This window comes from Mytilus edulis, chromosome 3 (genome assembly GCF_963676685.1).
Source record: "Mytilus edulis chromosome 3, xbMytEdul2.2, whole genome shotgun sequence".
Taxonomy (NCBI): domain Eukaryota; kingdom Metazoa; phylum Mollusca; class Bivalvia; order Mytilida; family Mytilidae; genus Mytilus; species Mytilus edulis.
In genome coordinates this window covers 64,929,641-64,957,539 of record NC_092346.1, presented here as the reverse complement: position 1 = coordinate 64,957,539, position 27,899 = coordinate 64,929,641, and the positions used below count along the sequence as shown (strand labels likewise).

The 27,899-nt window shown below is 30.9% G+C and overlaps 1 protein-coding gene and 1 pseudogene across 1 annotated transcript in view; one reads left to right on the top strand and one right to left on the bottom strand.

Moving 5' to 3' along the window:
- The window catches only part of LOC139514450 (probable ATP-dependent DNA helicase HFM1), a 64,373-nt gene continuing 36,474 nt past the window's right edge, over positions 1-27,899 (bottom strand). The window contains exons 18-39 of the mRNA XM_071303736.1: positions 24,626-24,672; positions 23,985-24,118; positions 23,119-23,166; positions 22,397-22,480; positions 19,849-19,940; positions 19,281-19,387; positions 18,269-18,316; positions 15,601-15,698; positions 14,307-14,435; positions 13,700-13,785; positions 11,556-11,639; positions 10,872-11,029; positions 10,189-10,292; positions 9,702-9,781; positions 9,030-9,090; positions 8,401-8,633; positions 6,178-6,691; positions 5,610-5,664; positions 5,196-5,399; positions 2,279-2,386; positions 1,164-1,748; positions 1-613 (exon numbers count right to left, since the gene is read on the bottom strand). Of these exons, the coding sequence (XP_071159837.1) occupies positions 547-613; positions 1,164-1,748; positions 2,279-2,386; positions 5,196-5,399; positions 5,610-5,664; positions 6,178-6,691; positions 8,401-8,633; positions 9,030-9,090; positions 9,702-9,781; positions 10,189-10,292; positions 10,872-11,029; positions 11,556-11,639; positions 13,700-13,785; positions 14,307-14,435; positions 15,601-15,698; positions 18,269-18,316; positions 19,281-19,387; positions 19,849-19,940; positions 22,397-22,480; positions 23,119-23,166; positions 23,985-24,118; positions 24,626-24,672 (3,126 nt within the window). The 3' untranslated portion in view covers positions 1-546. The remainder of the gene's footprint in view (positions 614-1,163; positions 1,749-2,278; positions 2,387-5,195; positions 5,400-5,609; positions 5,665-6,177; positions 6,692-8,400; positions 8,634-9,029; positions 9,091-9,701; positions 9,782-10,188; positions 10,293-10,871; positions 11,030-11,555; positions 11,640-13,699; positions 13,786-14,306; positions 14,436-15,600; positions 15,699-18,268; positions 18,317-19,280; positions 19,388-19,848; positions 19,941-22,396; positions 22,481-23,118; positions 23,167-23,984; positions 24,119-24,625; positions 24,673-27,899) is intronic.
- LOC139514451 (uncharacterized) lies at positions 25,210-27,120 on the top strand (annotated as a pseudogene).

The following is a 27,899-nucleotide window of genomic DNA, read 5'->3' as shown; positions in this document are numbered from 1 at the left end:
TTAGATAAATACTGAATTTTATTTTAAGTAAAAAACAAAATAACAATTTTCAACAATGACTATACTAGCTCTTCAAGAGCATCCTTTTAAGTTTTCTAAAGTATACAATTGGTATCAAATCACTATTTAACAGAAATAAATATCATATCAAAACACTATCACAGACAATATTTGAAATTGGTTTTATATTATTTTTAATTTCAACATGACTTTGACTTGTTTTCAGTTAAAGCTTTGTTCAGTTTCATAGATTTGCTTCAAGATTTTTCAGAATTAGCAGCATTGATTTAATTGTTTTTAAACAAAACTATTTAAACACAGTTTTACTAGAAACAGAATTGCAGATCCTTAAAACATCATAGAATGAGGAATAGATATTCCATGCCAAAACCTCTAAATCTTCAATTTCTTTCTTTACCTAAAGGTAATGAGGAACACATATATACACATCTGAACAGTTACTTGATCTGATTGACAAACAGAGCAAAGAGATAAGTAGATATCTATAATTTATAATAACTGCTACACATTTCTCATTCAGTTTCCTCAGAATATACCATCAAATATACTGTTAAAAGTATCCAGTGGAGTGCTCTGTTTATTATCCATTGCTCTAAAAAAGTAAAACAAATATTTAGTTGGCACAACAGGATTTATATTTTAGTTGGAAGTAAAATTTGAAGTTTGAACTAGATTTAAATAACTAGAATGAGGATGGGTTATTCATGTCTTTTGTCATTTCTGTACTTTTTACAGCTGGTTCAAATAGTTTTTTTTTTGTTTTTGTTTTTGTTTTTTAACTTTTACACCCCTGTCTAAGATAAGGAAATGGTTGAGCACTTACAAGCATATTCTTTATGTGCCGGCCTAATGCCAATGACATGCAATCCAATGGTCATCTTGTTGCTGTCTGCCATAATTGTTTTTGTTTATGGTTATAAGCTTATATCATCAGACTTAGTTTTCAAATATGACAGGTCAATTAATTTTATTGTAGCTATACATGAGGCAATGGAAGCAGTAAATGCACAATTAACTGTTGTGACATGATTACAAATAGTTATGTTGGAATCAAAATTAGCACTGAAAGATATTTTTGGTTAATAATTCATTTTTTATACACATATAAGTAGTACAAGCACTAAATCAAATTGTAAACTTACGATTTGAACTGGCTTTCTGGTGAAAAGAAATTAGGTATTGATTTCTGAACTTCTGAATATTTCCTCTCATCGTTTCTTGAAGATAGTTGCTGACAAGGAATAGCAGAATTCTGTTTGTTTTGACAACTTTCTGCCATTGTAAACTGATCACCTTTTAGATAGGTATTCACCTGGTTTTCTGCATGTTCCTTCAAATATTTCTCAGCTGTAAATTTCCCTCTTTTATTTTGCTCTCCAGACTCCTGTTGTGGAACATTTGGTTCAACATTATAATTCACATGATTTATGTTTGAATCTTGTTTGTGTTTTGTCTGGTGCAGGCTGTTATTTGGCATATTCCACTTATGCTGACTTAAACTTGGATTAAATTCTTGTTGTTTGATGAAAGTTGAGTCTGAAGACAATATCTTCTGTTTTGTCTCATTTTTGTTAGAAGCATGTTGCCTTGCCTGATATAATCCTTGATTTGACATCTGACCTTTTGGCTGATATTGTGCAGAATTTGTCATCTTCTTTGTCCGAGGCTTTGAACTGATAGCTTCAACATGTTTATTTAGAATCTCTTTACTTCTATACAACAACATGCTGAAAATTAAAGAAACAAGATGTAAATCTAGAGAAACTTATGACAATAGATTTAACATAGATGAATCTCAAAATTGGCAACAAATTATTTCAATCATATATGTAATCATCCACTAAGCTATCTTATCTCAGGTAATCAGGTATGTAATAGAAAAGAAATATCAAACAATATTATACCAGTAAATAATTTAAACATTCACAAATAACATTCTCAGAAAACAAAGCTGACAATTGCAAAATCAACTGGTACATCCATTCCTATATACAAGCTTCCAATTTCCATTTTATAAATGAACTACTCAAGTTGACCTGGGATGGTTTAACGGAAAACACATCATTGGACATTGTGACATGACAATATCTGCTTGTAAAGATATTTGGTGTTTGGCATCATTTTCAGGAAAATGCACTAATTGAAAGATTGTGTAGAAGGTTAAGCTCTGTTTGCATAAAACATTTGAAATTCTCAAATTCATCTAATGTTATATTCTGTCATAAAAGAGAGTTTTATTTAGGATGAAATTCTTTACCTTGATGAAGAAGGGGGTGTATCAGCATTCACTATTTCATTGTCACTACCACTCCACTCAGGACTACCATTTCTAGATGTGTTACTCCATGCCAATACTTGTCCATATCTAAAATATAAGATTGTACAAAAACACTCTAGAAGTATATGTTTTTAGGTCCAACTGGGTATAGACGTGCAATCAATTTCAGGTAGGCAGTAATTGAAGCCTTTTCCTTAATTCCTCTGCCCATATTGTAAACTTTTAGGCCAAGTGAGATTAAGAGATGATGAATTTCTTTTAGAAAAAAATAACAGTAATAAGATAAACAAGAGTGAACACGCTGAAATGTCTCGATTTCTTTATTAATCATTGATATTATGTTGATACTTAGTCCTAAGTATAAAGCTTTATTACAACTGTCACATAAACTTACATTAACCAAGATAACTAAACAAAGACCAATGAACCATAAAAATGAGATCAAGGTCAGATGAACCATGCCAGGCAGACATGTACAGCTAACAATGCTTCCATACAACAAATATAGTTGACCTATTACTTATACCGGGTAGTTTAAGAAAAATAGACCAAAACACAAAAACTTAACACTGTGCAATGAACCGTGAAAATGAGGTCACCATACCTGCCAAGTTTTGAAAGTGCCCATGGGGGTTTTAGTGCGCGACAACAATTGCAAAGGTTACAATTCTTTGCGACGACTATTTAGCGTGTGCTTTTTTGTGGTCTAGAAAAAGTGTCATATTTGTATGATGAGCTTACATGTCTTTTTCTAAAGTTTATTTGCATGATTCTAGTTATTAGAAAAGATGAACATGTAGCTGCAAGACCAGGAATTAATTTCATGTGTAAGGATATTAAATAAATGTCGATTTTTCCAATTTAAAATTATACACAAAGAAAGACCTTTATCAGGTTGGGAACTACATCTAGGGGTATTCCCTCAATGTAAGGACATTCAAAACCACTTTTTAAGTAAAAATGAGTGCATATTCTGATATTCATAGAAACTTTTCCCAAAGAATTATACATCTTATGCTGTATCTGGTATAATATGGTCAACACATGTACTGTGTATGTCCAAGAATTTTGTTATGTTCTTGCCCTAATATATAATGTATATCTTCTTTATTTTTCAAAATAATTGGACCCTACATTTAGAAATGTCAGTTCTAAATATAATGTCAGAATTTCCCATTTTTAAGTTAAATAAAAATCTACATTTTCATTTTTATTTTTCACAGAAGTAAAATGACCCCTTGACTTAGGGAAGTCCCTTATTTAAGGGATTTCTCATGTGGGTTATTTTTGTTTTGTCCATGTGAAAAATAAAGAATAGTACATTAAATGATTTGGTATTTTAATAATTTAAATACATATCATTTGTTACAACTTACAGCAAGTGTAATATCAATAAATTAGTGAATAAACTACTATTTATTATCTTTATGGTAGTACTGCATCTTTGAAGTTTGTCAATCAGCCATGCTTTTATTCTTATTCTGTGTAAGAACCTCCTTGCAGATGAAAAAGCATTTGCCAAGTTCACGATTTTAAAAAACAGAGGAAATCAACACAAGTTCAAAATCTAGGATGTTAGAATTATCTTGAGAGAAAACGTTTTTGATTGGCTGATTAATTTGATCATGAACACAAATAGAATTTGATTGGCTGAACACAAATGTCGTCCTTGGACACAGTTCAAAATCGGGAACCATCATATTTTTCGTGTAGATTTTCACAAAATCGTGTTTTAGAGGGTTTTTCACGATCACGATCGTGCAATCGTGACAAAGGGTCAAAATCGTGTAATACACGCCTAAATCGTGAAAGTTGGCAGGTATGGGTCACACTCAAATAAAACCTGCGCGACTGACATATAGATCATAAAATATTTCCATACACCAAATAAAGTTGACCTGTGGCATATAGTATTAGATAAAAAGACCAAAACTTAACTTTGACCCCTGAACCATGAAAATGAGGTCAAAGTCAGATGACATCTGCCCGCTAGACCTGTACACCTTACAATCATTCCATACAACAAATATAGAAGACCTATTACATAAAGTATGAGAAAAACAGACCAAAACGCAAAAACTTAACTATAACCACTGAACCATGAAAATGAGGTCAAGGTCAGATGACACCTGCCAGTTGGACATGTACACCTTACAGTCCTTCCATACACCAAATATACTAGACCTATTGCTTATAGTATCTGAGATATGGACTTGACCACCAAAACTTAACCTTGTTCACTGATCAATGAAATGAGGTCGAGGTCAAGTGAAAACTGTCTGATAGTTATCCTATTACTTATAATAAGAGAGACTTCAACATTACAAAAAATCTGAACTTTTTTTTCAAGTGGTCACTGAACCATGAAAACGAGGTCAAGGACATTGGACATGTGACTAACAGAAACTTCGTAACATGAGGCATCTATGATATACAAAGTATGAAGCATCCAGGTCTTCCACCTTCTAAAATATATAGCTTTTAAGAAGTTAGCTAACGCTGCCGCCTTAGCGGCCGCTGCTGGATCACTATCCCTATGTCGAGCTTTCTGCCACAAAATTTGCAGGCTCGACAAAAACTAGTTTAACTCCACCACATTCGGTATGTGCCTGTGATTCAGTGGTTTGTCATTTGTTGCTGTTTATAATATTTGTTTTCTGTTCATTATTTTTAACAAAAATTAGGCCGTTAGTTTTCTCATTTGAATTATTTTACATTTGTCATTTCAGGGCTTTTTAAAGCAGACTATGCGGTATGGGTTTTGCCCATTGTTGAAGGCCGTACGGTGTCCTATAGATGTTAATTTCTGTGTCATTTGGTCTCTTGTGAATAGTTTGTCCCATTGGCAATCATACAACATATTCTTATTTTTATATCTATAAATTATCAAACTTACCTATGTGGAGTATGTGGCTGTCTACTGGTACCTCCTGTATAATGAAGCTGTGGCAAATCACAACTATCCTGCTGCTCTTTGTGGAATTCATTATAACTACCTCTGCCATCTCTTAAGTATTGGTTTGGTGTTCTATTGTTCTGTCCATATTGTGTGGGTAACAAACTAGACTGAATTTCAAAGTCAGCAGGTTGGTATTCACTTCTGAAAAATAACAGACAAACCTTAGAAGTCTTTAAATAATACTTCAAATTCTAAAAGAAGAAAAGTAAAGTAGAAGAAACAGAGATCATAGTGGCCTTGTTTAAACCTTACAGCTGACCCTAAACTTGGAATCAGACAGCAACAGAGCAGTCAATTTCTTACTTTTTAGATTTAATGAAATTTTCAATGAAATAAATACGTTAATCTTACCTACTAAAGTTTTCATTTTCATTCACATCCAAGTCAGGTAATTCATATTCATAATCTGAAAGATATAAAAAGTTTAAAAGTTAAAAAAACAATGCTCTGTGATTTTACATTGTTCGTCTCTTGTCCAGCACAACAACTAAATTGTGATGTAATAAAAATATGGCTTATAGAAATAGGGTGTCAATGAATACAAACTGTTTGTTTTTTTGTCAAATATGATTTATCAAATATCATGAAATATAAAAAAAAAATATCTGCAATCAGTCTCAAAATTCAATGACTTAGAGATTATTTGTTTAATCTTTGAAGTAACACACACAGAAGTATAATTTATGTTCCAAGTCCAATTTGATTTTTAAAAAGTTAAGTCTTAATCTGACCATCAATATCAGAGGAAAATCAACTTAAAAGTTTTATTTTGCAAACATTGCAAGGTAAGCCATAGTCATAAAAACAATTTTTCAACTGGCTACTATCATGAAAGGGTAAAAAGATTTTTTGTTAGAAAGTTTGTTCAAAATAAATGATTTGATTGATTAATCTGGAGTTGAATACATACAAACTGTACCTTCAAGGTTTTCTTCTCTTTTTTTCTGATACATTTCTAATTCAGGCCAGTCCATATTGACATCAAAATTATTTCCATTGTTAAGATGAATATCTTCTTCTATTCCAGCTCTGCCATTAACTTCTTTTCCATAATCATCTTGACAATAACCTGAAATTTCACCATTGACACAAAGATTTCTTTTACTTTCATTTTTTGCCCATCTTTCATCAACATTTGCATCCCCCATTTCATCTATGTAATCATCATCATTGAAGCATCTCTCTAAATCCAAATCATCTGACCTGTCACCACCTATCTGACAATTATAACTTTGGTTACCTTGAGGATTCTGAGGTGTTGTTAAAAACGTATTTAGTCTTGACTTCCCTACTTGTGGTGTGTAGTAATTTTGTGATGCCATATTTTGATTTCTTGCTGGTTTTGGTGTCTGTGGAACAGTTGGGTGAGATAATGAAGGGTTTGGATTGTACGCAAACTGATTTAGGTCAATATCCTTCACATTTCCTGACATCTAAAATAAATATTGAACAAATTACTCATGTGCAAAAATGTACAATGGTTGTAAAAGAGGGTTGAAAGATACCAGAGGGACATTCAAACTCATAGAAAAACTAGATGTGTCAAAGCGACACCAATGGCCCCCTCTCAGAAACTTGAAAAATCTGCAATTTCAATAACACATGTGGACAAAAACATGATGGTAGTCTCACATTTTGATGCGAATAGAAAAAAGTCTGTATAACTGTGATTTTCAACAATTTTCAAAGTTGTAAAGCCTTAATTTTGGCAAAAATTAGCGAAGGAGAATGAAACTTAAACTTGAACTGTAACTCATCTTGGTTAACTCACATGCAAAAAATCACCCCAATATCTGAAAGAGTTTAGAAAAAAAGTCTGTTTAACTGGTGTCATACCACCAATTAAAAGTCCCTATCTGTTCAACCAAATTTTGCAATTTTCACAGCTTTCTAAATATTTTACCTTAAGTTTAACTTCATAGAAACTAGGTATATCCTGAATTGTACAGGTGTAACCTTTCTGCATGCAAATTTTCAACATACATTCAAAATCATATAAGAAAGCAGAGAGCTTCCGAAAGGAGGTACCACTAAAAATAAGCCCTGGTTTTCTGGAAATCTGGAAATTTTCTGGAAAATGGTCTTAATATATTTCTCTTTCAACAAAACTTTCATTTCTGCAAATTTGTTGGTTAGTTTAGGTGAACAATGACATCAAATGCACTTTTTTTTGTCCGAGTAGGCCTACTTTCACATACGTTCTAAATTTGAGGGAGTAATTGGTGGTATGATACCTAACTGTGATTTTCAACAATTTATCAAAGTCCAAAGCCAGTAATTTCGGCAAAACTTAGCAGAGCAGAACGAAACTTAAACTTGATCTGTAACTCATCATGAGTAACTCACATACCAAAAATCAGCCCAATATCTAAAAGCGTTTAGGAAAAAAGTCTTATAACTGTGATTTTCAACAATTTATCAAAGTCCATAAGGCCTGTAATTTTTGCAAAAATGGGCTGAGTGGAACAAAACTTAAACTTGATCTGTAACTCATCTTGGTTAACTCACATGCCAAAAATCATCCCAATATCTGAAAGCCTTTAGAAAAAAAGTCTGTATAACTGTGATTTTCAACAATTTATCAAAGTCCAAAGCTCGTAATTTTGGCAACAATTAGCTGAGCGGAATGAAACTTGAACTTGATCTGTAACTCATCATGGTTAACTCACATACCAAAAATCAGCCCAATATCTGAAGGCCTTTAGAAAAAAAAACTCTGTATAATGGTTTGTTGCGGAATGATGGAATGAAGGAATTTCGGAATAACGGAATTTTGGAATCAGGACAAGGGTAAAACTATATGGCACCGACAACTTTGTTGCGGGGCCATAAAAAAAACTGACAATGCCATGGCTAAAAAAGAATAATACAAATAGAAAAATAATAGTACACAAGACACAACAAAAACTAAAGACTAAGCAACAGGAACCCCACCAAAAAATAGGGGTGATCTATGGTGTTCTAGAATTGACAACCAAATTATACACTATCTCTCATGCAACTTTTTATCGAATTATTTGTCTTAAGTTGAAACCTTGAAATTGCCTAATTTGTAGGCAAAATAAATGATCATGAACATTATAGACATCTGATAGTTGTGTATATTCTAAGTTTGTCTCTTTAACTAATATAAGGCAATTACCATTAATCTTTTCTTTTTAGGGGTTTCTGGAAAATATGACATCTTTGACTTCAAATCTGACATGAAGTTGTTAAAAGTATTTGGTCTTTTGACTTCCTTTCCTGTAGATTGTGGTGTTTGAGGAGTTTTCTTTGTTTTTGGAATAACTCCATTTCTACAACAATCATGTCCACAAAGCCTCTTATTCATACAACTGTGGTTACAAGGAACCCTTCTCTGTAAACTAGGGAGATCTAAAGAAATACAACAAAAACAACAGAAATAAAATGAATGTTTAATTTACCAAACATTTTAATTATATTCTAGTACAACTATGTGTCTTTTTTATATTTTTATGTCTTAAAAAACAGGTTTAATCCAGAATTTTCTTCATTAAATGCAAGTACTGTTTGATAAAAATCAGCAAAAACTAAGATAGGTCTAACTGATGGATGAAGTTGAAGGTAAAAAAATGAATCTACTGGTAAGTATTAGTTAGTAAAAGCTCAGAAATAAATGATTTGATCTTTTATGTGTTACTATATATGCAATACAAGTATCAAACCATTTTGAAGTTGTCTTTTTTTCTTTAAAGTGTCCCCATAATCTTTTATGTTCACAACTTTTCACATGTTCACATGTATCCTTACCTTGAAGTTGATCAGTTTTCTTCTGATTGTCCACAAGGGCTAACCTTGAATATGGTTTATTCTGTTTAAATAATGTGTAATAGTAAGTATATTGATGAAGAAAATCCTAACTTAACATGTTAAATGATTAACAAAAGAAAAAGAAATTCAAATTAACAAAAAAATATTGTCTTATTCATATATAAACAGAGCTTTTAACAGTAAAAAATTGTGTAAAATCTGTTTATGCTGAAGTAGTGTGTCAATACATAAGATGCAATTTTACCAACAATAAAAATTACATTGCACAATAAGAAAACATATTCCACTCCACTTTTTTATACACACAGTTCTTACATCAACAACTATGGTCAAGAAAAAAAAAAAAAAGTTTTCAACTGAATACAATACAGGAATTTTGTCCATGTGATATACAATGTACTTGAAGACATGCCAGTCAGGTCATATTTCATATTTCCTGTTATATGTTGCTCTCTCAGGAATTAAGGGAGGTCAGAAAAAAGCAGAAATCATGTGTATTATTTACACAATGCTTACCAGTATCTTTTTTATTACCTCTTGTCCTCATACATAGGGCTTGCATATATTTATTTAAATAAAAGATAATCTCTGGAAATTTATCATAATAAATGAAGAATTAACATAGTATTAATCCACCACGTCAATTTTTACCTGAGTATCTGAATTGCTTGAAGACATCTTCTTAGGACCATTATAAAATGGTGTGTAAGTACTCTGAACATCAATACCAACTATAACAAATAAATAATTTACATAAAGCAGTATATCCAAAGGCACAAAACACTTCAAAATATACACGAAGCCTTAAGCATTAAAGATTGCATATCAAAACAAAATAAAATGGCAGTTTTTTTAGTGCATCTTATAATTGACAAAACAACACATAAGTCATGCTTTCTTTCTAAGTGTAAAATGTTATCATTATATCAACTGACACTTCTATTGGAGTTTTCCTCTTTGAATATTTGATAAATCAGGGTGGAAAGAACTATGTGAATAACTCTTTTTATCAGCTATAAATTTATAAATCCCATAAAAAGGTTACCACAGTGTATAATCATTTGAGAATAACTGTCTGTACAACACTATTATGTTCATATTAATGTTTTAATGCTACATCTAAATTAATAGTCCTTACCCCAATCCTGGCTTATCAAATTAATATTAAGTTCAGGTCCTTTGTTTGCTCTTTTAACTTCAATTTTCTTGGTTATTCCATTATCTTTAAGCAGGTAAGAATCCCTAGAAAATTGTACGAAGAATTAACATAAAAATTTCAGTCTTGCGAGTGTTATATTTACTCTGCTTTTAAAATTTTGACAGATCAAATATTGTGGGTATAGTAGTGTCTAGGAAACCAAATTAGGGATTTTTATCTGCAGAGAAAGCCATGGAATCAATTAGAATTGAACTGTTGTGGTTCATGTTCAAGGCAGATATCATATCAATGTAACTGTTCACTGAACCAAGAAATAGAACAATTGTTATCCTAAAGAATGGCATATCATAAATTGTAAGTAAAATCAAGGAAATATTGTATACATATCTATAAATTTATACCTAACCAAATTCAAATCTGTTGATCCATCAAAGAATATATGTCTGTATGACACTGTGCCCCACTCATATTTTCACATTTCGATATTCAGTGAATAAAAAAATATGGGTTAAACCCAAAATATGACATACATTTTTTTATGTTCACATCATAACGACTATATGTATTTATTAAGTTTCAAGTTGATATTACCAAAAATTCAATGCAGTCTATATTGAAGTTGTGGTAATATCAACTTGCAATAGGTGATAAAATATATGTACATTATTTTCCTTTGATAAACGATCTTGTTGTCCTCATCACCAATTATTAAGACACATGTATGGTATGGAGACATTGTCTTCTTGTCCTGAAGTTGTTCTTTGTTGGCAATGGTCAAATGGATCCACAAATCTGAAGAACTATTGCTATACTTTGCTACCTGCATGTACAGTGATATTACATAAATATATATTTTTAGGATATATGTAAATTTATGACTAACAGACAAATAATGTCAGAGTCTTTAAAGAGCTGAAGAAAATGAATTTTAATGAAAAGATGTAGTTATCAATTTCTGAAAATATAAATAATTTGCTAAAATATCATGTAAGGTATTTAATTCCGAAACGAAATATGGTCCAAACTTATGAAAGGCTTTAAAATCCAATAAGCAATTTGCTTGAAAAATGGTTGATGTTGAAATTTTTGCAACTTTAAAAATAACATACACTGATTTTCATATATCGATGTGTAATTCTACAAAATAAATAAATAAATCACCCATAAATGCAAATTTGATTTATTAAATATCCATGAAATCCATGATTTAGTTAAATTCCATATTAAATAATTACTCCAAATTTAAATAATACAGTGTTTTAATACTAAAGATTGTGGTTTTCACATCAGTTATGAATTGCAATACCATACGTAGCTGGTCCTTATCATCCCTGATCCTTTCTTACCTGTTCAATGGTTAATTCATATTTAGGAAGACCTGCTACAGAATCTCTGACTTGGTTACCAAAAGGAGGGTGTCTGTTCACAATCTAAAAGTAATACAATCATCAAAGAATAAAATTTACCATATTCAAATATTTCCTTACTTAATGTCCTATTCTACTGGAACAATAAAAGAAAGAATATAAGAAAAATTTTGAAGTAATTATCAGAAGAGAATAAATTTTATCGCATTTCAATATATCCAGATTATAGAAATCTGTTATTCTCCATTAGAGGAAGGACAACATTCTGCATACGGCATGCAGATTTGTCCTCTATTATGGATTGATTGCAATTATGACGAGTCATTTATTGAAAGCATTTCAGTGTGTCAACATCACTTGAACATTTGAAATTCTTTGAATGAGATTATTTCAAAACTAGAAGCTCTTAAGAGCCTGTGTCGCTCACCTTGGTATATGTGCATATTAAACAAGACACAGATGGATTCATGACAAAATTGTGTTTTGAAGATGGAGATGCGTTTGAAGTTCTTACTTTACTGAACGTTCTTGCTACTTACAATTATCTCTATCTATAATGAACTTTGCCCATTAGTAAAAGAGGAAATTATTTTGTAAAAATTTACAAACATTTACCAAATTAATGAAAATTGTTTAAAATTGACTATAATGGGCAATAACTCCTTAAGGGGTCAACTGACCATTTTGGTCATGTTGACTTATTTGTAGATTTTACTTTGCTGAACATTATTGCTGTTTACAGTTTATCTCTATCTATAATAGTATTCAAGATAATAAACAAAACGGCAAAATTTCTTTAAAAATTACCATTTGGGGGGGCAGCAACCCATCAACTGGTTGTCCAATTCATCTGAAAATGTCAGGGCAGATAGATATTGACTTGATAAGCAATTTAACAGCTTGTCAGATTTGCTCTAAATTGCTTTGGTTTCAGAGTTATAAGCCAAAATCTACATTTTACCCCTATGTTCTATTTTTAGCCATGGCGTCCATCTTGGTTGGTTGGCCGGGTCACCAGACACATGTATTAAACTAGATACCTCAATGATGATTGTGGCCAAGTTTGGTTAAATTTGTCCCAGTAGTTTCAGAGGAGAAGATTTTTGTAAAAGTTAATGACGACGGAGGACATCGGACGCCAAGTGATGAGAAAAGCTCACTTGGCCCTGGTGAGCTAAAAATGTACCTTGTTTTTTTACATAGATTGAATAAAAATGCCTTCCATTACAGGACATACTCCTTTAATGATGTATACTAAAAAGAAGTTAAATATATTATATTTCTATGTAATAGTGATTTTTAATCATCAATTGAATCCTTTTATGTAATAAAAAAAAATTGCTCTATCTTCCTTGAATGCAAAAGATCTGGAGTACTATTGATTACCAAACATGAACAAATCAATCTTTTACAATATTCATGAACAAATAGATCTTTTACAATTTTCAAAATTTGCTAACAGAAACTGAAATTGGGCCATGTGACCTGAAAAGTTTTGCAAACGATACCTAGCATTTTTCCCCTCCTCTGATTTTCCATATCTGTTTGAAAATTGGTAGTTCAGTCCCAGTATAGGATAGCTTTAAATCAAACCAATAAAAACAATTGATAATTTTAAACAATCAAATTTTCTTATTTAGAATTTTACAAGGAGCATGTCTACCTGGGTTTAGTCTAAATTTGGAATGTTTGAAGTTATTTTGCTGTCACTTTATCTGACAATAGCAATGCTATTGTTGCTTTGAAGACTATATATAAAAGTTTTTAATACTGTTTAAAGGTCATGGTGTGTTCTAAATATTTAAAATTATCAAAGCTACATTATAAAATATAACGTCATGTGTAAATGTTGATAAATGAAAACCTCAAATGCACTGATTTTCGAAATGTTAAGAAATGAAAATAGCCTTTTTAAATCAATAGTTGGTGCATAAGAGATGATGAAGGAATCAAACTTGTTTATGCACGTAAGTCTATAATTGTTCATGTAAAATAGTTTCTTGATATAACACTATGGTTTCAAAGTAAAAATTAAAATGTAAAAATATAAATAATAAAACATAAAAAACCAACAAATTAACATTACAACAAGGAATCATCAACACATGCAATGAATGAAGTACCAATTCTAGCTCTCTTGGGTTAGTGTCCTCTATTTTTTGAAAGGATGTTATTCCAGCATTGACTAATGCATTAGATAAAGTAGGACCTAAAAAGTAGTCAATTAAAAAAATCTTGATTGCAGTTTCAAGATTATATCATGTATTTAATTTTTTTATATCAAACTTTTTAAAAATTGTTATATTCTGTCTATCATTAATAGATCAGATAAATGCTTTGGTTGCATAATATTCTATAAAGTGTTACTTTCATAATACACAGGTAAAAATATATTTTCTTGATGAGATTCAATTGACAAATTCTGTCATCTGTTTGATAGAAATCAATAAAAGCCTTTATTATGACAACATGATATTGTAACAATGTTCATTTTTTCATTAACATGTGTTGTTATTTTCCTACAAAACGTGGATAAAATAACTGTATATGATAATAGTGAAAATTTGAACATTGAATATACATAAACAGCTGAAGCCACCTCCAGGTGCATGATTTTCTTAGCTGTGTTTTAAAAGATCCATTGATGGCTTTGCCTGTTTTCTGCCCTTTGGTTGGGTTGTTGTCTTTTCACACATTCCTCATTTCCATAATTAACTTTATATATCTTACCAATGCCATCAAGCTGTTTTGTAACATATTTAGAATCTTCCCACAATCTTGCTCTGAAAGATTTCATAATCTGCACAGAGCTTAGAAGTGCCTTGAAATCATTTCTCAGCCATAACAGCTCCAGCAAACCTATAATGAAATTTTCTTGGTTTTAATATACATGTATTACATTTTTTTCATTACTTTTCTACAACTTAGTTTTTACCATTACATTTTGTAATTAATATAATGGCTCCATGAGTCACATCTACTTCTGGGCTACATAAAAACATCTTTTGAAAACATCTTACAGCAAGTGTTATTATTCTTAAATATTTTAGTATTCAAATACTTTATATTGATAAAAAAAAAACAGATTTCTTCTCTGAAATGTCTGAAGTTTTATAGTACAAAACTTATGCAACAGCACAAACTGGACAAGGTTTTGCTATTTTAGGGGTCAAAGATAAGGTCATCATGAGCTGACTTTCGTATATGTAAAACCTCCAACCGTTGATGCAACTGCATACCAAGTTGTCATCTTAAGTTAGGCACTGACATGAATTGAACACCTGCCAACTGTCACTATTTACAGGGGATTTCCCCCATGAAGGCTCCCAAATGGAAATTTTGAAAGTGCAATTTTGTCCACAATCTTAAACAAAACAATTAATTTAACAATGCTACAGGCTGGCAAAAGTATGAAGAAGCCAAAAAAAACAACATTAAAATGTATTTAAAGCCACCTTGAATGTTTTGTAGCACTTTAAGAGCCATCTTGCACGTAAAACCAACATGGACATTTTGAAAAGTTGGCAGGTATGGCATTGGAGAAGGTATTACTTTCATGGGAGTCAAATGTCAAAGTCAGAGTGACCTGACTTTGATATATGACACCCAAAGCTATTGTTTACAGTTTTTTTCCTTTAGTTCTACAGAACAAAAGTTATGGACTCAAAGCCAAATGGACTGATATGGTGATTCCTTCATATACCCCTAAAATTATATTTTGGGGGCAGGGTATAATTATTGAACTAAAGGAAAAGTTCTACAACTTAAACTTTATCCATATTGTTTCTCATCAAAATACAGTGTGAATGGTGAGGAACTCTAATACTGTAAACCAACTAATTTTTAACGAGCTATTTAATTTTGAGACTTTCACAAGTTTATAATAATGCAAATATAAATAGTCACTTACATTTATTTCCTTATCTAACTCACTAAGTGAAATTAAATCATCGTGAAGTGGGATAGAAAGGGCTTAACGCCAAATACAGTATCCATGAAAGAAAGTTGATTTACAGTAACTTACATCTTGAAATTCTATTAGCTGCTCTAAATATCCTGGTGGTGTCCTGCTGAAGTGAAAAATCCTGTACCATCAAACAACCAAGTGCTGCCTGGATTAACCTAGCAAAATGAGGGTTTAATATATCAAAACTTTTAATTATACTCACTTAAAATTTATAATGCCAAATTTCTTAAAAAAAAAAATATTGCCATTTAACCCATTGGGCATGTAATCATCAACTGATAACTATGCAAAATATAAATTTTGAAACAGCGTCACGGTCACTGATGAGTTTTTTGTAGACAAAAGCGCCTCTACCACAAATACAAAATTTCATTCCTGGTATATATAGGTACTTATATGTTATATAAGTTAGGTTTATACATAGTTTGATTTTAATTACTCAGTAGTCATTATTTTAGGATTTTCCCAGGATGTGTAATTTCTTTGCTGTTGAGATGAAAATTATTATGCATTGTCGCATTTTATGGATTTCTGAGATGTGGTGAGTTTACAGTGTCAAAGGCCTCACAATTTGATCCACATATAAATTTATGTATTGAAGATGTTGTATTTCACACAGACTTAGTAGTTTTGAAATTAAAACAATCAAAAACTGATCCTTTTAGAAAAGGCATAAATATACAGCTACATAAATTAGGTCAGCTTATCTGCCCTTACACAATTTTGTTAGAATATATACAAATAAGGAAAGAATTATCTCCTACTAATCAAACTGATCCACTTTTCATAACCATTGATAAGAAACCTCTGGAGAGACAATATTTCATCACTTGTATTAAAAAAGTACTGGATATATGTGGTTTCAACTCAAGTCATTATAATGGTCATAGTTTTAGAATTGGGGCAGCTACTAGTGCTGGTAAGGCAAAAATAGAAGATCACTTGATAAAAACATTAGGGCGCTGGACTTCAGATAGTTACACCAGATACATTATGGTAACTCCAGCATCTATTAAAACAGCTCAAAGTAGGTTAGGTAGAATTTAAGGGAATGATTATTTTCAAATGTTCCATACAAATGTTTTTTACAGAGTTTCTGGATGATATTGTTTTTGTTTGACAATTGATTTTGATATTGTGTTATTATTTTGTGATAACTTTTATTATAATTATTATTTTTTTTTTTTTTTTTTTTTTTTTTCTTTTCATGGCTTTATTGAAGGTACCCCCTCCCTTACCTCACAAATCCTTGGGGACACTCAGCTGTTACCATCTGTGTTATGGACATTTATGAAATTTTATCACTGGTTGTTTCAAAAATTTCACTCATCCCCCAAGAATTTCTTGGGATAAACTGTCAAATTTCATACAAATTCATTCCAACACCAATTCAACATCAACACTACTAGGCTTCCTCATAGCCTCCTTATAGGCTTCCTCATTGTCTCATTATAGGCTTCCTCATAGCCTCATAGGCATGATAGCCTCTAGGAATGATAGCCTCATAGGCTTCCTGATAGCCTCATGCATTTATTTTGAACCATCGTTCCAATTGGATTGGTGTGATATCAAGCCAGGGGTCTATACTTTGCTACTTTCAGTATGCACATAGCTAGGCTCTTGGTTTAGGCATGGAGCAAAAAATTAAATTTTTTAGCTGAGTAGTTTCCCCAAGGGCCAAATTATAATTGTGATGTATATATATAAAATAAAAGTTGTAATTAAATTATGATTTATGTTTAATTCAAACATGGATACCAATGGCATTGCTACACAGTATTTCCCAGGAGTTTATTTACAAGATAGGTTATAGCAGGAAAAATTAGGTCGATAATAATGTGAGCACTAAATCCTTAATTTTACATATCATGAGTTCAAATGGTGTGTTCTGAAAGAAATCAGGGGTAATTAAATTATTTAAATTACTATGAAATTACTATGAACTCATTATGTGTGACTTTGAGGATTTTGTTCACTGACACATTTATTAGCGAAATTGAAATATAGGGCAGAAAGTTGCATCAGGATGGTTTAATTGTCAGGTCAAAGAATTTGCAAAAGATATGAGGTTGGATGTTTGCTCAGGTGTTAACACACATTTCCCTATTACATAACAGATTACCAAAGAAAAGATACAGTATAAATAACAGACAATTAAAATAAGATTAGAACAGCATCACATCAAACAGAAATAGATTTACCCGAAAAATATTTACAAAGAATCAGAACACAATGCAAACATGGAACAAATGACAATTAAACATATTCAGGATCATTTCTGAGAATTTTGTATAAATAATGATTTTATTTATTTGCAAAAATCTAAATTATGGCAATGGGAGTTTTTTCACTAATATTCCCTATATTTTGAAGTGGAAACTTATTATAAAAATAATACAATAATCCAGTTAACTAGCCAAGGATTAATCTTGTAATTGAAAGAAAATACAAAACTTTGAACTATCAACATTTGAAAATTGAAAAATTAGTCCTTCTTTGTGACTAGCCAGGCTCGGTCCAATTAAAAATCTAATTACTTGTAATATACCAGAACATTCAAAAAAGATTGATGATCCATCTTGAATGTTTCAGCGGCATGCAAAATTGACATATACTAATTACAGGTGTCTTCCTACGGGATATATATCAACACTCCATCCAAGACACATGTATACTATTCAGAACTACCTGACATTCTATATGGTTCACTTTTAAAATTACATACACATTTACTTTCATCTGTTTTGTCTTTATCTTGCCTACAATAGGAAATCTGAAAAAAATAACAGGGAAAAAACACAACCTCAAAACTCATTTATTAATATACCAATTAATACTAATATAGTTGTGTGTCCATTCAAAGTTGTGTGACTGTCCTAAGTTAGGAGCTTGAGATCAGTGGTTGTTGATTGTTGCTATACATCATATTTGTTTTCTGTTTATTGTTTTGAACATAAATCAGGCTGTAAGTTTTTTCTTCTGAATAGTTTTACATTGTCATATCTAGGCTTGAAATATACGATAGGAAAGCTTTAGATTCGGTATATGTAGCTACATTGAACAAATTATTATTGGTTACAGTTCCAATGTGCAAAATAAATTATTCATCATGCAATTTTTTTACTTTGTACAGAAGTATGATTGTACAACAACAAAAATACCCAAGTTATGATGGTTTAAACAAACCTTATTGTTATTCTGTTTTTATCTTTATTCAACAACAAAAATACCCAAGTTATGATGGTTTAAACAAACCTTATTGTTATTCTGTTTTATCTTTATTCAACAACAAAAATACCCAAGTTATGATGGTTTAAACAAACCTTATTGTTATTCTGTTTTTATCTTTATTCAACAACATAAATACCCAAGTTATGATGGTTTAAACAAACCTTATTGTTATTCTGTTTTTATATTTATTCAACAACATAAATACCCAAGTTATGATGGTTTAAACAAACCTTATTGTTATTCTGTTTTTATCTTTATTCAACAACATAAATACCCAAGTTATGATGGTTTAAACAAACCTTATTGTTATTCTGTTTTTATCTTTATTCAACAATATAAATACCCAAGTTATGATGGTTTAAACAAACCTTATTGTTATTCTGTTTTTATCTTTATTCAACAACATAAATACCCAAGTTATGATGGTTTAAACAAACCTTATTGTTATTCTGTTTTTATCTTTATTCAACAACAAAAATACCCAAGTTATGATGGTTTAAACAAACCTTATTGTTATTCTGTTTTTATCTTTATTCAAGGAGTTTAATGTTTTCTTTTCATTGGTTCTCAGCTGAATTTCTGTAAACTCTTCACAATCAGCAACCAAAGTGATCTACAATAAAATAAGATTGTTTTGCATAATAATTTGATAAAATGGAAATGAAATCTAGCTTAATTTAACTTTTTGTTCTGTTACTTCATTTTTTATTTAAACTTGAAAAATAATTGATATTTGCATCATCTCCCCAGCCTTATAAAAAAACAAAGGATGTATGATAAAAGCTATTAACAAATGGACGACGACATGAATGAATGCACAAAATACTCAAAACAACAATAAACACACACTTAACCTAAAGAATTAGTTTTACCTAACATTAAGGCTTTTGTAATAAACCAATTTAAGAAACAAAAGTTGTGTTTTTAATATTTAATGATGAAGTTAAAATCTATACTATATTTTGCCAAGAGTGAACTTGTCCTGATAGAATTCATATCTACTGTAGAGGTATAATGCCAACAATGACACTATATCAATATCAATTTAAACTTATCTTAATATATCTGACTTACTAATTCACAAATTGTTTCAACTCCTGATATTTTACAAAACTTCTTCATTGTTTCAAATGCTATACAGTATCTGGCCATTAATCTTCCTGCTTCTACAAATCATAAAATATACATTGGAAAGTTATCTCTTAGCATAGTTTAAACAAGCAAGGTATAGGGGGAGGGTTGAGATCTCACAAACATGTTTAACCCTGCCGCATTTTTGCGCCTGTCCCAAGTCAGGAGCCTCTGGCCTTTGTTAGTCTTGTATTATTTTAATTTCAGTTTCTTGTGTACAATTTGGAAATTAGTATGGTGTTCATTATCACTGAACTAGTATATATTTGTTTAGGGGCCAGTTGAAGGACGCCTCCGGGTGCGGGAATTTCTCGCTACATTGAAGACCTGTTGGTGACCTTCTGCTGTTGTTTTTTTCTATGGTCGGGTTGTTGTCTCTTTGGCACATTCCCCATTTCCATTCTCAATTTTATTGTGTTAAAGGCATCCAGTTTCATGTTGTAATGTTATTTTTATGCTTTTGAAATATGTTGTAGTCAAAGGTGTGATATTAAAAACAAGAATGTGCCTTAAGTACACTGATGCCCACTTGCAGTATCATTTTCTTTGTTCAGTTGACCATGAAATTGGAGTCAAAACTCTAATTTGGCATTAAATCAGAAAAATTATATTATAGGGAACATATGTAGGTGTAATACCACCATGTATCATCAGTACACCGGATATAGGTACTAACCAAGCGGGTTTTGACCTTACACGGTAACGAAAATCTTTGTTTTGCTTTATCAACATTTAATGTACATTTCTCAACATTTGAAATTCCTGCTCCAAATAATGTTTGCATCGATTTTTTCCTATTCATAAAACAACTTTGATATTCTAATAAGAACAATTAACTTGTACATGCGTAAATAGTTGTGAATGTCAACACCAACTTTCAATTTCGATACAGTTGTTGAGACATTTACATGTTTTATGAAAGAAACTTTATACAGGGCAAAAGTAATAGTTACCAATCATAAACCTACCTGTGATTACTCATTCCTTGAAACTTTTTGGGTAAAAAACTGGTAAGAAAATAAAGTTTTTGTGTACGGTGTACAACAACTTAACTATGCACCGTACATAAGGATTTATGTGGTCAGCTAAACACCGTACACAACGCTTCTTTAGGGATAAAATATCGAAAAATAACATATGTATGAAAGATTTCAATGACAATTATTGAAACCGCTATACTTATCACACACACACATTGACCTTCTATCAGAAAAAAAGTTGCAATGAATATAGATTTATATCGGATGAGATGAGGCCCAACTTCTTTGACAAGTATTTGCACATGCTTTTACAATGTTTTAGTAATTCCTCTTGTTTTGGGAAAATAATGAGACATCTCTAATCATCAACCTACGACCAAATCATTTCTTAAAACAGCAATTATGTTTAGACTGAAGTACACATTGACATTATGTGAACAAAACAAAGATTTTCGTTACCGTGTAAGATCAAAATCGCTCACGCCTGCTTGGTTAGTACCTATATTTGATGTACGATGATACACGGTAAATACCATCAAATCATGGTACGTCACATCCAGTTGTATACGAAAATAGGTCGAAAACAAATATTCCCTTGAATTTGACAGATGTAAGTAATTAATCCTACATTTTAATGCAGTAATACATTTCTGTGTCATAAACATATGTCTTGGGTATTTCAAAGCACAATTATTTTTTTATTTAGGGTTTCTTTAGAATATTTTGTAAACTTGAGGTTACATGGTGACTAAATCGTATACACAGGTTGAATAAGGGGAGAAATTTGATTGGTTAACTTCCAATGATGGTTCTTTTCTTATATGCAATGAAATGTTATGTGAATTTTTTTCCATAGTACTGGACAGGATAAAACTTTACTCATGCCAAGTATTTCTTTATTTGAAACAAAGATAACTTCTCCGCATTTTTTTGAAAAGTGCAAATTTAACAGAGACTAAAAGGGGAAAATCAATGGTGGTATTACACCTGTACTAAGATTCAAGTTGATTGGACTTCTTCATCAAAAACTACCTCGACTAAAAAATTAACCTGAAGCAGAACAGACGGACAAAAAGAATGGACACACAGACTGAAAAACATAATGCCCATGTGTGAATCGTAAAAAAAAGTTGCAGTCCAGAAGGGATGTCATGGTAATTTATGGAACAGCGCCAAGTGACATGATATTATATTACAAGCGGTACATATACTGAGGATTCATTTATATTTGTGGGATACCAATTTTCATGGATTTCGTTGATTTAGGTGAACCATGAATTTTGATACTCAACAAATAAGGGATTGTCTAAAAGCTTATATGCAGACATTGGCAAAACCAAAAATTTAAATATTCAAGAAAACATGATTTTTCACAAAACCATGAACATTGGTACCAAAGAAAACATATGATTCCACAGTAAAAGGAAACTGTCTTTTCTACTTCACCATGGAATTCCTCATGGTTTTAACATTAAGACAACAATACTTTGCTATCGATGATGAAGTTATACCTGTTGGTTTAACATCAAAAGTTTCTTCATCCATTGTAATCATCTTAGTCATTTCAAGTTCATTCAAGCTTTTCATACACAGATCTGTAAAAAAAAACCAACACCATTTTATAACTAATACCAATGGTAAATCTTACATAGACTAAACATACATCAAGCACACAAAATTAAAGACTTTGTATCTTAAAAAAAGGTTTTAAACAGTATATTGTGTGCTTTATCTAGAAGTCAGGTTGGAAACCAAGTTAAAAAGAACTGATCAGGTTCAAAAGTTAAACTACAATCTGTTAGGACACTCTAAGGAAAAATATGTACTAACCCTGTAAGTTTGGTCATGACTCGCCAAAGTATAGCCAAGACATAACCTAGTTTTTGCTTTGTTTTGTGTGAATGAATGAGTCTATTTTTTCAAATTTTGTCTTTTGCTCAATATATTTTTTAAAGTCTATTAAAAATATACTTTTTTAAATCAATCTTCTAATCAGTAAGTTATATTAATATTTAAGATAAAATATAGCAGTTCACTATTAATAAAATTTCATTTCTTGTTTTTTTTGTTTTTATTTTGATCTCTCTTGATATTCTCACCTTATCCAAGTCCTAAATGAATGCATTTAAACAAATATCAGAAAATATATAAAGAAAGCTTTAAATGTAATGATAAAAAATTTCATTGCTAAATCAACAATATAAGTGCATAAAGTATGGTCTATTGAATATACCTTGCAGTCTTTTCTCTATCTGTTCTTTTGTCAATCCAAGAGGTATTCCTATAAAAAGAAAGATGGAAGCAATTAAGTTAAGGCTGTTGTTCAACTAAAGAAAAGTATCAATACTTCTTATTGTTATATCAGTCATATAGTTTGTGACTTAACAAGTGTACTTGAACTAAGCAATTCAAAAGAAAGACATTTTTTTTAAAACCAACAATTACCATTGCTAGAAGTTTCATATTTTACAAGACTTCTTTGCATTTCACTATGAACAAATTTCAGGAAACAATGAGGAAATATAGGGTCATTTATAGTCAATCACAACAAAAATCATTCATGTGCTAATCCTATTTATTTGCAATTGGTCACTCAGCTCCTGATACTGTTAAGAGCTATTCAAAAGTGTATTGATAAAAATTACTTGTGTTACACAGCTTGACTCTGGTGACTTGACCTAAGAATAACGTCAGTTTAGTTCACCTGGAGCATCTTTGTTTTTAGCCACACCAATTGTATAGTACCTCTTAATTAAATCAAATTTGAAGAACTTGTGAAAGAAAATAAGTTTGAATATACATATAACCTTGAAAGACATACTTTCTTTTATTCCTAACACATACATGCTTTTTTTTTAATTTTATAAACAGGAGTCTAGTTTTAATAGCATGCATTTTAAAGTACAAACTTTTTTGCGTTTTTTTGTTAAATATTCATATAGTTTTTCTTTATTCTTCATCAAATATTGTCTTTAACCAATTCATCATTGATTGCCTACCAAATAAAGCAATTCAAGTGAATTGTGCTACGGTACATTCCTTACATTTATATGGTTAAAAACATAGCTAATCTGCATTCAATCTTATGTAGAGCCTTACCATAATGTTTTGGATTCTTCATAACTCTAATATACAGAAATGTATACCTGATCCATTCCATGGCAATAGATATATCATTGATAGTATTTAACACTATTTCTGCATTCAAATGTTCCACCAAATGTTTGTGTAGACTTAGGGAAAAGAAAAAAACAATAAAGATACAAGAAGATATGTGTTGCCTGTCTTCTCTAAATGATAAAAACAAAAAAATATTAAAGTCAATGGTTTGGTTAAAGAAACCCATTGAATTACTCGCAAACAGAAATTAAAATAGCAGGTTTACAACTTATTGTCCTTTACAAGACTCTGTGCAAGAGTTAAGTTGAATACTGTCAGGCTGTTTTTAAGAAGTTGCTGATCAAACAAATTTGATTATTCAAGACAACAGAAATGATCCCAATCATAGGAGCAGGACACTACCAGGCAACACAGAAAAATGTAATAATTTAATGATAAATTGTTCAAAATGTTAAGATTTTTGCATGCATGAATTAGAACCTAATTATAATTAAAAAAAAACTAATTTAATAAATTGAAAGTTGAACATTCTTGTTTTTCATATAAAAGCTACTAATATAACTACAATTGTTTAATAATTGTTTATTTTTAGACTCATGAACATTTTGAAAACATTTTACCTGCTTTCAATGACCTGTGTACCATTCAATAGATTTTCATATTTTGCCTAAAAAAATCATGTAGATTAAGTCACTTTAATCTGGTGTTTCTTAATACAAGGATAACTGTAGAGGATTGCGTGAATGTAAAGCGTAACTATATGTGCCGTCGCCACTATCTATATGACGTTGTGTATCTTTGTAGAATTTGTAACTGTGTGTATGCTTATGTTTGAATAGAATAATAAACTGCACTGTAGTATTTTTTTTTAAATCAACCTAGTCTTATCACAACTTGATGTACACAACTCAAAACCCAACAGTTACTTGTCATATCCAATGTTCATTACAAACTTTAAAATCATAAATTTATTCATTTGCTCATTTCAGCTAAAGATAATAAAATGCAACCACATTGTGAAACATCAGTAAAGTGTTTTATCCTCATTTAGAGTAATTTCTCACAATTTGATTGGCTGATATTGTCCTAATAAATTTCAGTACAATTTTTTATTACGTCAATTGGAATTATCTCCCTTGTACCATTGACTTAATAAAAAAAAATCGGAGTTGCTTCCCTTTTGTTTATTTAGTTGCAAGATGGCGACTGGAAGCTTAAAACACTTTGGGCAGACGACGGATGAAGAGATGATGGACAAACGGCTTAAGATAAATGCAGCAAACACACTAAGATCAAACAAAAAGGCCGGGAACACCCTCAGGGAATATTTCAGAGAATCAGAAATGGACATAAGATTTGAGGAATATGATGAAGTTCGTCTGAATGATATATTGGGGCAATTTTATATGAATGCAAGAAAACCAGACGGTAACCACTACAAGATTTCGTCACTTGAAAACATTATATATGGATTGAATAGATATTTAAGGTCACCCCCTTACAACAAAACATTTAGCATAATAAAGGACGCTGCATTTAACGATGCAAATGTAAATTTCAAAGCAGCGACTTTAGAACTGAAAAGAATGGGTCTGGGTACCACTGATCACTATCCCAGTTTCAATGAAACTGACCTGATCAAGTTATACCGTTCAATCTATTGTGCAACAAATACTCCATCTGGCTTGTACACAAAAGTACAATTTGACATAAGAATGTACTTTTGCAGGAGGGGACAGGAGAACATGCATTTGATGACAAAAACAACTTTTGGTGTAGAGACGGACCCTGCCACAGGACTAAAGGTTGTACGAAAGATAGAGGATGAGATGACAAAAAACCACAGGGAAACTGACAAAGAAGAGAGTTCATGAGTCATGCCAGAAGTGAAAGGTAAATAAATTTAACCTCTTTTTTAATATTAAAATAAAACATATTGCCATTATTTGGTGTAATAAATTATATAAGCAATAATTGTCTTAATACAGAAGAAAAGTATCGGGTCATTCAAATTTAAAACATCAAAAAATTGGGCCGATAAATAATTATTTACCCAAAGGAACAGCTTACAGGGTAAAAAATTAAACATTCATGTACGTTTACTTTTATAAATTGTTATTTGAATGGAGAAATGTCTCATTGGCACTCACACCACATCTTCGTATATCTATGAAAGTTATTTGCCATGGTTTTATCATAATGTTCATCATTTAATTTCAACATATACATATTTATATAGCTATTGAATAATAAACACAAACAGTACGAGAACATGCATAATGATAATTTCAAAAAACACAAAAATCATTCACATTTATCATGTAGTCATATTAAGACTAATAAATATCACAATATTAACCAAATATATTAAATCTTATTATCTAAAATTAAAAAAAAAAAAATATGAGGACTATCAAATACATGTACCCCTTTTATTTGCAGATTCACCTTATTGCCCTGTGAGCTCATTTGTATTGTATGTGTCAAAGCTTAATCCAGAAAACAACAGATTATGGCAGAGACCTCAGTCCAGTTTTTACAGTTCAGATGATACCTGGTACTGCAATGAACCAGTCGGAGAAAAGAAGTTTACAGTTTTCATGTCCGATCTTAGTAAAAGTGCTAACCTATCACATATTTATACAAATCATTCTATAAGAGCTACAGGTGCTACAATTTTATCAAAGAATATGTATGGTCCAGCCCAGATTATGGCCGTCACTGGACATAAAAGTGTCCAATCCCTAACTGTGTATCAACGGGTTGGTAATTCACAGAAAATTAAAATGGGTCAGACATTGTCAGACAATTTAGTCAAGAAAAAGAATGCAATGCCAGCAATTCCTTCTACAGCAATTCTTGCATTGCCAGCTCCTGAACCAGTTTCATGTAATCAGCTGGCATTGCCTATCACAGAAAGCAGTGCAAATGCAAATGAAAATATTCAAAGGGAAGGAGGTAGAATTTACTTTTTGAAATATCTAGATGGACTTGACCTTGCTGATGTTTTTCGGTGAATACAAAGAAAACAGATGTGTTCAAAACAATGTTAAGTCTGAAACACGTACATGTATGCAGTCAAATCCTGCCTTATTTAATGACTGCAAATTTACAATAATCCACAATTTAACAATCAACAAATGACACTTAAATCTCATGGTGGAAAATACACTTTGTTTATTAAATTAATTGGTTGATAAAACTGTTCTAAGAGTTTGTGATATTTAACATTTTAATTTTTCAGTAATTATCTTTTGCATACAAGAATATGTGAACCATTCATTTACATTATATATATACAATTGTTATTAAATGTTAATGTAAAATGGTTTTATTTATTGACGGTATATTTCTATCAAACAACAGTATTCAGTAGACAAAACAGACACAAAAAAAACCTATTTTGACACTTATTATTTATGTACTTTTCAATACAGTGCTGGGTAAATATAAATATATGAATCAAACTGGCATAATATTAGTTTTGTATTGCTGCTCTTCATCATAAAGTTATATTGCTTCTTAATATGAAACAAAACCAAAACTAAGATATGTTAGATATACATTTTATTGACCCGATAAATTCCTGTATTAGGTCAATTGCAAACTGTGTAACTAATAATATCCCTTGATATTTTACATTTTTAAATTGGATCTCTTCAAAGTCTGTGGTCTCATAGATCAATACATTATTACGAATAATTAATAGCATTGAATATCAAAAATGTTTGACATTACTTTTATAGAGATAATCTGATGTTTTTTAAAGTAGACGTTGGTCCTGGTCTTTTTATACACCATGTTTGTCAATTAAAGAATGCATTCCTTCATAATTATCATACATTCTGCATATAACTAAGGAATATCTCAATAGCAATGTTAAGTTTTACGAAA